The sequence below is a fragment of the Elgaria multicarinata genome, chromosome 1 (genome assembly GCF_023053635.1).
Source record: "Elgaria multicarinata webbii isolate HBS135686 ecotype San Diego chromosome 1, rElgMul1.1.pri, whole genome shotgun sequence".
NCBI lineage: Eukaryota > Metazoa > Chordata > Lepidosauria > Squamata > Anguidae > Elgaria > Elgaria multicarinata.
The window spans coordinates 189,491,455-189,504,064 of record NC_086171.1 but is presented as its reverse complement, the minus strand read 5'-3'; the positions used below and the strand labels follow the sequence as shown (position 1 = coordinate 189,504,064).

The 12,610-nt window shown below is 44.4% G+C and overlaps 1 protein-coding gene across 1 annotated transcript in view; it reads right to left on the bottom strand.

Moving 5' to 3' along the window:
* The window catches only part of PLCG1 (phospholipase C gamma 1), a 102,290-nt gene that overhangs the window by 2,043 nt on the left and 87,637 nt on the right, over nucleotides 1-12,610 (bottom strand). The window contains exons 26-31 of the mRNA XM_063145557.1: nucleotides 11,696-11,920; nucleotides 10,248-10,396; nucleotides 7,742-7,856; nucleotides 4,071-4,232; nucleotides 3,351-3,439; nucleotides 1,793-1,980 (exon numbers count right to left, since the gene is read on the bottom strand). Coding sequence (XP_063001627.1) covers nucleotides 1,793-1,980; nucleotides 3,351-3,439; nucleotides 4,071-4,232; nucleotides 7,742-7,856; nucleotides 10,248-10,396; nucleotides 11,696-11,920 — 928 coding nt within the window. The remainder of the gene's footprint in view (nucleotides 1-1,792; nucleotides 1,981-3,350; nucleotides 3,440-4,070; nucleotides 4,233-7,741; nucleotides 7,857-10,247; nucleotides 10,397-11,695; nucleotides 11,921-12,610) is intronic.

Genomic DNA, 12,610 nt, shown 5'->3' with positions numbered 1-12,610 from the left:
GGCAGTTTAAAAATGTTAAATACATAAAACAAAATAAGTGAAACTGCTGTGGCAAAATACCACCGATAGAAAAGGTAGCCTGAGAACTGGGCCTTAAGTGTCTTCATTTCTTATGACTTAATCCATTAAAGTCGCAATTCTATGGCACCTAGACAGCAACTGAGGGGCCACAGGATGGTTCGAATTCCCTGATCCAAAGTCGGAGACAAGTGCTCCAAATTCAGAGGGGGGGAACTGCAGCTTCAACCGGCCTCCCCCTCTGCGAGGTTGGGAACTCTTGGAGGATGAGGAAAGGAGGCTTTTTGGTGGGCAGGGAGGAAAGGAGACTGGAAAGGCTACGATATGAGTTATCCTAAGTCTTCTCCAGTCTCCTTCCCTCAACCTCCAAAATGCCCCAGGTAGATGGGCAAAAAAGCCTATTCGCAACAAATTAAGGTTGGGTGGATGGGGATGTGAAGGTCACCTCTGCTGCTCCTCCCACCCTGCAGAGGATGATCTCTGAATTCGGGGGCTTATGATCATCAAGGGCACGATCCATACAATTGTGCCCTAACTTAAAGGTCTTGTCTATTTTGCTCCAAGTGTGTCGCTTTTCCAAAGCTCCACCCACCCTGCCCTACTACGTTATCTTCATGGACAGAGGATGCAAGTCTAGTTAACTCTACTAGTTCACAACTTCGGGCTGTGGGGGTTATGAATGAAGCACTGTGTTCCTATCAACCACTGACTAGTTTGGTGCAAAAGTGGAAAGGAGCAGGGGCTTCATGAGCTGGATTGAATCTGAAGAGATGTTATGGTGGCGGAGAAAGGATGTTTTGTGCCTCTGCCTTCTGTTTCTATCCCATGGACAGCAATCTTATGGACCCTTAACAGTTTTGTCCCAAGAGGTTCACCATGAGAGCAGACCACCTTTTCCCCCAATCTGATGTGTCTGGTCATCAACTGATGGTGGTGTTAAGTGTGAGATTTCCTCCCCCCAAATATGTTCCTGTTGCTCCATCATTAGGGAAGCTTACAAGCGTCAAGGGGGTTTGCGGTCTCTAACACACAGAAGATGGACAGCCCAGCAGAATCAAAGTGAAATGTCATCTCAGCCATGTGGATGGAATGTTTACTGGACCTTTTGCAATGCCAGCATGGCAAAAGATCAGGAGCCACTCCCAGAGCACCCCCCCCCCCCGCTGCACTGCATGCATGACCCCTTTTCAAGTCTTGCCATGGAAGAAAATATGTAATGGCAACAGACACTTATGCTCAGAAAGGTGTTTAGCTCCACAATACATCAAAGATATCTGGGGCCATACTAGCAAGGGAGCAGGAGCCCACCACCATATAAGGTCAATTCCAAAATGACTGGCTTGGAGAACAGATTATCTCAATCTCTTCTTACTTTGATAGAAATACTGGTTCAAATATTCTAAACCAGAGGTAAGCAACTTATCTGGGAAATGGGCACATTTGGCAATTTGAGAAACTGTCCTGAGCACCACCACAAAATGGCTACTATGGGGAAGGTACAGCAAAGGACAAATAAGCAACTCAAAGGACTTGAGTACAAAGCAGAGGTGAGATCTGAACCCCCAAACACTAAACAATACCTTTGAACCCATCATTTTCAGCACCAACTGAATCCTATTTGCTGGTAAGAAGTGTGTGTGTAGGTGAGAGGGGTCGGGGCCCTTGGTGGGCAACCAAGAAAGGTCTCCAGGGGGGTGCATTGTTACCTCTGGATGCCACATTGCCTACCCCTGTCCTAAATGTCCCCAGAGCACCAAATTCCTACTGGACTTGCCTTCTGTCTCGATTGTCGAAGTGGTCGGCTAACTGTTCCTGTGACACCCGGAAGTCTTCGAACGGCTGCTGATATCGGGCTTCAAAGGAGCCTTCTCTGGCTCGGCCAGCCATGAGCTGACTTGGGGAATCTGCTGACCTCTCTCGGAAAGCTGAAGCCCCAAAGGGGCTAATTTCGCCGTTCTCCTGCTGTAGAATGCAAAGAAGCAGAAATAGATCTTTCAAGCCAAGTGTATCCCCACCCCACCCCGGCACTGGAACACATACAGAAGAAGCCTGTATGCCAGCAGGGGCCGTCCCACTCTCTTGAATAAGCAAGAAAGGGAGTCCTTGGGTGCACTCTCCACCCGCACTGCACATGTGGAGATGTACCCATCACTCAAAGTAATGGGCAGCTCGTGCTGGTGTGAAAATTCTACAGGTGACTGGCTCACCCCAAATGTGCACAAAGATGCAGAGATGGCTAAGAGAGCTAGGTAGCCACCATAGAAGAGAACTGGACTGAAAGTTCAGTTCAGCCAAGAATTCATTGGATCGTCTTGGGCAACCCCAGTTTCCCATCAGTAGAATGAAAAAGTATTGTCTTAGGGATGCTTGAGGACTATGAACTTTAGTGGGGTGGGGGAAGTATGTTAAAATGTGTATTTTGGGGGAAAGTGCATTTACAAATGCATATTTTTATTACAAGGTGGGAGAATCACAGATTAATGCAGAAAAAGAATGCAACAGGCCTGTGGGTGAACACACTCATAAAGAAACAAGGATTGGTCAGGTTTCATTAAGACTTAAAAAGGAGAAATCAGTTCAAGTTAATAATCAGATTTAAAATGGCAAGAAACCACCCAGCTTAGTGCCTTTATTCAGAAATGAAGGTAGGCTTTGATGAAACAGTTCAAGTGGTTGAGTTTGCAGAAAAGTTTGGAGTGCTTTCAAAAAGCAAGGACACTTCAACAACGCATGCTGAACCAGAGGTACAAAGCAAGGTGTACCCGTAAGCGTGGCTTCCCTTGCCTTTAGCTACAGTTGTAAAAAGCAGTTGTAGGCATGCAGCTTATTTGGCTTGCACTCTTACACATGCTCATGGCAAAGAGAAGCTGTTTCATTGTGTGGCTATGGGCCCTTGTAAGCAAATTAGCCAGACTCCTAGAACAAAAATCCTAGAAAATTATCCAAATGCCATCTTGCTTAACCACTTCTTATTGCGGCATCAGCCACCCTGGCCGAATGATCCTATAGTGGACTAAACTGTATCAAAGCAAAGACATCTTCTCACCAACCCTGCTAACAACAACCCTGCCTTAATTAAACAGGCGGTACGAAGATGCACGATTCTCAAAGAGGCCCGTGGCGCCACCGAAGTGCACTTGTAACTTCACTTTTCTAAACTCAAGCACCATTGGTTGAATTCATGCTGATCCGCCTAATCCCTTCCTAGGGGCATGGCAGGCTCCTCACCGCCCCACCCTGTCCTGCCTAGACTGCATTCTATGCAAGACACTTGGGAATCTTTTCTAATATACTGCACAGGCAGTGTCAATATTTAAGAGCACCAGACTTACTTTGCCAGGGATAATATCTATTTTAACAAGCAAGGAGGCCAATTCCAGATCTTCGCTGTAGTTGTTCTTCAAAGGCACAGCCCGGTATCCTAGACGAAGACAAAAGGGGTTAGGATGGGAGCCAACTGAACTGCAGTATTATGCACTAAAATATCCCATAACATGAGAAGAGAGAATCCAGGTTTTGTGGGCTAAAATGTAGGTAACATGCAATGCCATTATTTGATCTAGTGCTTTATTGAGGTGCTTTTGTTTCTTGCTGAATTGGGGATGCCTGTTGCTGTGTTTTATTCAAAGCAGAGGGAAGATGAGCCATAGGAGGAGGAAAATAGAGGCTGGTGGGACACTGGGGGGGGGGCAACAGGTCAGGGGACTATATGGACAGCAGGGGTTGGTGGGCAATTTAAGAGAAATGAGGCAGGTTTAGCCCTGCACCACTGAAGTGTGATCTAGGCTCTTTGGATTTCTGAGCCTTTCGTAAATAACTGCAGTTGTTTTTAGGTTTAAATCCACCACCTCGAAGTCTGGCTGTGTGCTCTTTTCCAATTGTGTCTCCGCAAGGAAGGTCTGGTAGAAACTACTTGGCAATGTATTACATTATAAACATCTTTGAGGATTTATAGATTCCTCATCTATTCTGATCTTGCTAGCACTGGTGAATACATGGCCCCTGCACACCTGTGCTTCCCAAAAGATGGGGGAGGTCTCACTCACACATACCTGTCTTCAGGCCTTTAACTGGGAACGTCGCCTGAGCTAAGAAGTTCTGGTCACTGAACATATCCTCTTCATACACCACAAAGCGTAGGAAGGCAAACTCAGGATTATTGACATGGAATTGAAATGACTTCTGGGGCCAGGCAGGATTCAAGCCATTGTCCACTAGATTAAGCAAAAAATAATCAGCTATCATTTCTGGTGTGCGTGTTTTGGAGACAAAGTCATGCAATACCTTCAACAGCAGCTAGCTTAAACCACACTAAAGCTGTGAAGTCTTGACGGTGTCCTTGGACCCTTTGGTCTGCAAATGATTACAGAACAATCAGTTTGCAAATTATATTCCAGAGCAGCACTTTTCAATGTGCCAAGTGTGTCACTGTTCTTCTCGTTCATTCAGCTCCAAGGGACAGATTGACAGTATTCCTATGTAATGTTAGCGAACTCCATCCTTAGTAGGGGTGGGGTCAGAATTCACAGCAGGGTGTTTGATTAGGAGAGAGTCTCTGCTCGCACTGTGGCGAGCAGAATCCGATCCGGACACAGCACACATCACATCCCCTGCTTTGATTCTGTTCAAATCCCGCAACCTGTCTGTAGTGCTGCTGGTCATCCCGGTAGAAGACATCTCTGTTAGTCTATATAAGCAGGTACTGGAACAGCTGCTCATAAGAGAACTGCTGCTCTGGGTCAAAAGCCACCCCCACCGTCAATGAGGGACCCTTGGGACATGAGGGTTCCTCAAGGCTGCCGGTGTTTTCCCCCAGCAGCAATTTCCCCACACGCAGCCCTTCAAATTGCACCCTATGCAAACCAATGGAGACAGTGCAATTTGGAAGTCTGCTGGGGGTGGGGGGCAACAGCACACCCACTGCAGGGGCCCTCATGCCCCAATGGTCCCCCTCACAGGGTGGGCTTTGCCTCTCCAACTGCAGTTTTCCCAGGAGCAGTTCTTCAATTTGAGTGGGGGGTGATGGTGGTTGGGAGGGTGAGGGTGCTGCATTTGAGTACTCACTCAAAAGGTATGCTAACAAAGCAAAAGGAGATAGTTTCTGAGCTAAACATGGAGGTTTTGTGCATCTTTATTCCTTAGTCAGCTAGCTGCCAGAGACAGAATCTTTCAGATGTCCCCTTTTATTATTATTATTATTATTATTATTATTATTATTATTATTATTATTATTATTATTATCCATTTCTATACTGCCCCATAGCCGAAGCTCTCTGGGCAGTTTACAAAGATTAAAGTATGCACCCAGGGATGGGGGATGCTGCCTCTAAGATGGTGCTGCACGAGCATATTGCAGAAACTATGCATCATCTGCATGCACGAATAGCACAAACTTAATACTGTCTCCTGTTACTTGTCATCACGGAAGAGCAGAGAGGTACACATTATAAATGGCTCATAAAAGGAAGCTAAATTTCAGACAGCTGTCCAAACTGTGTCACCCCTTAAACTGCCTCCCAAACCATTCCCAGAGATGTGGCTTTGCCCTGTGCATGACAAACAGAGACTGCGAGATACAGACTTGGCCGAGTCTGTCCAGTTGGGCTCACGGCTGAGCAGGGATCGGAGCCTGTCCCTTTCAGAAGCCCATGAAACCATGCCCACCAAAACCACACCAGCTCTTGAAGTTAACTAAACAAGCAAGAAGTAGCTGGCACATTCGCTGCTGCCATAGTTAACCTGATATTTTTTTTCTCACTTCACTCCTCAGATGAGGATATTGGACATTTTTCTGTCTTATTAGAACACAGCAATCACTGGAAGTATTTATTTGTCCATTTACAGAGGCCAACATGCTCCAGCAACTGGCCAGGGCTGTATAAACTGGCTCATTATTGCTGAAGGCCAATGCCTACTGGGTTCCAACAGTGTTCTTCAGAATATGTGCAAGCTTATTCTTGTAAGGTTGTATAAGCATTAGATTATTAAGTAAGATTATCACAGCATCTCTTGGTTCACTCAAGCACATAAAGGTGCAATCAGCTCTTTAGAACCTTCAGCCAGTAACACCCACCTCTGGCCTAAAAGAAAACCAGTTGGCAGCTAAGTTTGCCTTGTGTTTGTGAAGCAGCACAGGAGATGACTAAAATGGACATGTATGGGAAAACCTGGATTGCAGTTCTTCCTTAGTCCCCTTCCATGTTTCCCTGCTGGACTTATTTCCAAGCCCCAGAGGAACCTTTTTCAAATACTCTTGTAAAGAGATCAAAACTTGCCCCCAAATTATTTGGGTAGCAGGTCTTCTTACATAATAAGATGACCCAGCACAGCATAACTAGACAGAGAGGAAATGCCACAGGGTGTAGAATGCAGTTAAAGTGTAAACGTTTGTTTTATTACAGGGAATTAGAGTTTAAATGGCATTAAAATTAAAAAAGAAAAATATCTAAAAATGGCAAAAGCATAAACAAATAGAAAAGTATAAGGTATCTTCATTCACTAAATGGCTATTTCCAAACAGGGGCTGTTAAAAATAACTTGGTTCCAAGAAAATCTCTTCATTTGACAATTTATTGCAATGTAACATCCCTGCAGATTTCTAGTAACAGCCAAAGCGTGCCCTGGAGATGGTCATATGGTGACTGGAGACAAAGGAGCTAGAAGTAGTCAGAAGCTACCTCATGATGGAACACACATACACCAGTGGGAACAATTTGTTCACATCAAAAATATTACTTCCCAACTGAAACTTTCCATGAGATTGAAGGCTTTTCCCATCATTGGTTGAGCAGAAAGGATTTAATCAATGAAAGCCAGGTTTGAAAACCTTGCTGATAAAGAGCAAGACTAAAACTCACCATAGTTATCTTATGCTATGTTAATATGGAAAGCTATATGACAGCCTATTTAGTACTTAACAGTCTGAGTGCCTGCAATAAACAGACCTTCTGAAACAAACTGTTTTGAGATTAAGCTTGGGAGAGGGGGTGAGCTGTAGAAAAGATGGCACTTAATTGGCTAAGATGACAAACTTTACAAATCCAGCCAATTTTCTGCATGCTTTGTTTTCTAAAAAACTTTTTTTTATCCACAATCTCACAAAGCCTACATCCATTTTAATCTACTGTTGGGCCCAATAGAAGAAACCATTTTATCAATTTTACATCTCAACTTCTGTTCCAGCTATCTCAGTAGTTCAACGCATCCTTCAGCAATCCACAAGGCTTATCTTTGCCACAGGCTGTATATTTAGCACCCAAACTGAAAGCAGAGCCCCTCTTTTGCCTAGAATTGCTTGTAGCTGTTCAGTGAAGAGTAAACACTGCTCACCACATCAAAGACACCCACAGCACATTTGAGGCGAAATGGACAGTGGTACAATGAACCTTTGCAAACCTCATCTTTATGCATTGATCTGAAGACCTGAGAAAAGCAGCACAGAGGCCAGGGTGAGGAGAGCAACACGAAAGGACATCAAGTGTCGGATCACCAATTGGTGATCACACCAGCCGGGTGATAAAAAGGAAGCTAGTTTATAAAAGTGGTGTGTGTGTGTGTGTGTGTGTGTGTGTGTGTGTGTGTGTGAGAGAGAGAGAGAGAGAGAGAGAGAGAGAGAGAGAGAGGTGAATGTTTTAAAACACTATCCTTAGTTAGAAGGTTCAAAATGACATTGCCATCTTTTGCAATCCTGTCTGAGTCCTGGGTAATAGGTCCAGATACTCACCTACCATCTCGGTCTTCTGCTTTGCATTATCATACTCTGCTCCAGACACCTCAACCTCTACAAATGGGCAAACAATTCCCCTTCCATTTTTTGGAAGATGTCGTGCCCCAAGGACCTATGCAGAAGGGTAGAAGGGACAAAACACACCATTACTTTACATAATTTCCCAACTAGCTTCTTCTTCTTCTATATACTGTCAAAGGCACCCATATCATTGGAGGGGCTGCAGCTTTGCATTCCAGACTGTGGAATGGCCTGCCAGAGGAGATTCGTCAACTTAACACTCTTTCCGAGCTTAAAATAGCTATGAAGACTATTTTAAACTTTAAGCACAAATTTTAAACTTTAGGATTTTAAGATGCTCTGATTGTTACTTTAATATTATATTGGTTTTATATGCTCTTTTGATTAGTTTTATGCATTTGATGTATATTGTATTGTTGTATTAATGTTATTCCCCACCTCGATCCAAAGGGAGAGGTGGATAAGAAATAACAACAACAACAACAACAACAACAGGTAGAGCACATGCTTTAAATGCAGAAGGTCCCAGGTTCTATGCCTAGCATCGCCAGGTAAGACAGGAAAAACTTCTGCCTGAAATCCTGGAGAGCTGCTGCCAGTCAGTGTCAACAATACTGGGTTAGATGGGCCAGGCAGCTTCCTATTTTCCTAGAAAACCCAAGCATAGATGAGATTTGTGGAACCATAAAATGTTTCTTAGTCTTTTCCTTCCATTTAAATGCAATGAGTTATATGGTGGCCACCATTATCCTAGCAAGGTGCCAATGATTTTGCCAAGAGCCAACACTCTGACAGATGCATACAGTGCAAAAGCTCTAACAGGCAACCACAGCTGCTGAATATGGGTGCCTCACTTCATCCCTAGTTGGGGAAGGTTGCATGACCAGAGATTCACTCCTTTCACGTACTAGGTACAAAATTGAAGTCTGTGTGGGGCCTAACCTGGCTGAAATAAAAACCTTTTAACAGCAGTTTAAGGGAAGTTGAACATATCTTATGAAAGAGCCATTGGCCCCAATTCAAATGAGGTGAGTGGTCCCAATCTAGCTGAAGTCAGTCATGTCTAAAATTACAATCCTATGCACCCTTACCTGGGAGTAAGCCCTCTTGAATCCAGTAGTAAACATGCCTAAGATCTCCATGTCTCATTAAAAGCATTGGAACAAGTCTGCTATGACTAACTCGCGCCCCATGCTTTCAATGGGGCTTCGTGCCCCTGACCCTGTTAAAGTTAGTCATGACTGAGTTCCAAGTCAGCATGAACAACACTAGCGGGGATTCAAAAGCCCTTTGTCTTGCCTCTCATAAGCCCTTTTTCAGTGTTCTGGATAAAAGTAGCACGTTGGTGGTGATACGTATCAGGATGAGAGCATCAAACCACTCTGCCTTTTGCTCCCCTGTTTTGCAGTTCAGACTCATACTTATGCTTTAAACTTAGCAACCACTAGCTAAATGTTGCACAAAATTCAGGAAATGGGATTTCTAAGCAGAGGGAGCCACCTATGGGCAACTTTTCCCTCAAAGAATGGTTTTCCCACAGCACTTCTAGCGGGTGTCTTCTCTCATTTAACATCTGTTTCAAAGAGATTCTTGAGTTTTGGCTGGGAGTCTGTGACTGGCCCAAAGTCACTTAGTGGGTTTCCATGGCCAAGTGGGGACTAGAACCTGGATCTCCTGACTCCCAGTCCAACTATTAAACTATTGAACTATTAACTTCTGAGTAGGTACACATGGGATTGTGTTGTTAAGCATTAAAGTAAGAGCCAGTTCAAACTAAGTAGTATCTTGTGAAGCACTTACACACAAAAAACACTGCAACCTGAACATCTTTGAAACTTATAGAGAATAGCCTTGTTGCAACATAACAGGAATGAGCCTAGGTGAATCCATCCCTCTCTTCTTTCAGGATGGCTGTGAGAAAACTGGAAGCACCTGCTTCCATTTTTAAACTAACCATGGTTTGCTGTTACATCCAACAAGGATAAGTTATCGTTAGTTTAAACAGTTAGCTTAAACTAAGTTATTGTTAGTTTAAACAAGCTAGCATCAAAACATGGTTTCTGATCTTTGTGTGTTTCAACAAACCATAGTTTAAACTACACAGAATTCCCAGTTTGTATGTAACAAGAAACTGTGGTTTGTTTAAATCAGGAAGTTAATACTTCTACTCTCCACTTCATGCCCAGGATTGTTCCTCTGGTATTAAACTATGGTTTAGCATTACATTTGAACTGGGACAGCATGAGGCTACACAATTTAGTGGCCTATGCCATCCCCCGTACATACTTCCTGCTCTTGGCAAAGTGAAAACAAGCCAGGCTCCATTCCACAGCAGAGACACACATGTACTACATACTTACATTCCACCCTTCAGGGTGTGATGTGACAATCTTTTGATGCTCCAGCTAAAGCATGGGGAGAGACATATCCATCCATAACCAAGTCAAAATAAGGATACAGCAGGCAAGAACAAAGCACAAACCTCAATGAAGATGGAAAGTGGCTCCAGCCCATGCAGAGTGTTCTTGTCAAACGGGTCAAAGTGGTCGTCCCGCATGTTGGCTGGTTGCAACATGAAGCCACATCGGCCTCCAGACTGGAACAGGGCCTGATTCATCTGCATTGGCTTGTCTGCAAAAGCACAGGGATTTCGACGAGGTATAGTTCCAGTGCAGGATTAATAAGACGATCGAATACATCAGCATTATGTTTGAATTAGGCCCTAACCAAAATTCAGAGTCAACTGGCCAGTTCACAAAACCCTGAACACAGTTCTCCGTGCACTACAGTGTACTTTCTCAGCACGTGAAGACATTTAAGTGTACTACTAATGCTATTAAAAGACTTAATGGTAGATGTCTGTTACCACTAACAATGCTCATCACAACTGGAGGGGGAGAAATCACACGGTGAAGCCATCTCTCAGTACGTCCACACTCAACCTATATGCTCTCAAGGCATGTTTTTTACATGTTTTCCAGGTCCTTGAATTAGCTCCAGGTGAGCATCTTTCCTACCCTGATATGTACATGCGCTATCCTAGCAAAGCAGGGGGCACAGTACCTCTTTAAGCATGGGGACCCAATTCCATTTCAGAGAAGCTCTTGGGAATCACATTCCAGCGAGAGGGGACGGGGACGGGGGGGCTTTTGCTTTTGGTGGTGTACTGCTGCTGATTTTATCCCGGTTGTGCTTTTATATGGTATTTTATATTTTGCTTTTATACTGTTTGATTTATACTTTGAATGGTTTTGATTTTTGTGAACCACCCAGGGAGCTTCAGCTATTGGGCGGGATAAAAATGCAATAAGTAAATAAAAGGGAGCAGGGCTAAAAAAAATACCAGCATATTTTAGCTTTAAAAATTTACTGCCAGTAACCAAGTCTTAGGAGAAGCATTTTTGCCTTTTAGAATAGGCAAAAACTGCCTTTGGGGGCGGGCGGGGGCGGGTGGGCGGGGGGGGGGGGGGAGAGCCAGGAAACCATTGGTGGGAAAGGAAGCAGGGCTAAAGGATGGTCCTCTGGGAAGTCCCAGAGGGTTGGATTGGGCCCCTGGGCCTGAGTCTCTGCACTCCTGGAATAAAGAAACAAGGGCAAATGCTCTGCTGCCCCCAATTATTTATGTGCCAAACTATTTGTTTCATGAGAAGAATGTGCGTCTTTTTCTCCCAGAAGCAGATGGGAATCTTACTAAGGCACAGAGCTGGATACGTTTTTTAAATTGCTCATTTCCACAAATCTTTTTTTTAAAAATATGCCCCACTCCCCATCATAAGCAAGCACAAAAAGAGAGCTGTTGCTAACCGCAGAATGCCGGACCATGTCGAAGCAATAACTTTTTGGCTATGGTGCAGACATGGCCTAAGCTATGGTAACCACAGAGAGTTACTATTCTATTAACGGAACGCCCCAGTGAAAGGTGGCTCTCACCTGGTGTTTGAAAGTTGAGTGCCACCAACTGGCTGCCACAGAACCACATAGGCAGGGGGTCATAGTTGGAAGAGTCAAGGCGCTGCCCCTTCGGATAGATGCGGGAAAGCTGTAGCCGGTTGTACTGCAGGAACTTCTTGCCCTTAATCTTGTTGACATACTTCTCTGCCTTGGTTTCGGGGAAGGAGGACATGTCTCTGTAACAGGCCCTGTCTGTGCCAATCTCTGCAGAGGACATGATGGTAGACACTGTTATAGGGCAAGCTTTGGTCAGGATGTTCCCAACACAATATGGGCCAGGGAAGAGAGAACGTGTCAGTTTTGCAAAGCAGATATTCCAATTCTCAGTTGTTGTTGTTTTACAAATCTTCAGAAATCCAGGGACAATTTTTACATCAACATGAGTTTATGTTTTCAGTGAATTTGTACATGGAGTTTAGCCCTATTCAGGTGTTTGTCTGAACATAGGTGGGTTAAAACTTTGTAAGGGGAAAATGGGTGCACACAAGCCCCACCCCTCAACGTCTCAATATGTGCAGGCCTCTTCTTTAGATTTTAGCACTCAATGCACAAAGGTTTGAATAGGAGCTCCGATGCACTGAGACATGGAGGGGTGAGGGACCTACAGGTGTGCCCCTGTCCCCCCCCCCCCCGGCAGTTTTAGCCTTCCCATATTCAGGAAAATGCCTGAACAGGGTTCTGAAGATGGTTCAATGCTTTGCTTTTTGATGATTTCATAGGACATAGTGAATTGCAGCCAAGACTTCTTTGAACCGTTAAAGGCGACAATTCAACATGCACAAATCCATCAGTTCTTTCAATGCATGAATGGGCCATGGGTTTGCACTGACTAGCCTGATCCCCAATCATGTGCAACAACCAATCCCTCTCTCACAGCCGCTGAATGAGTGGTCA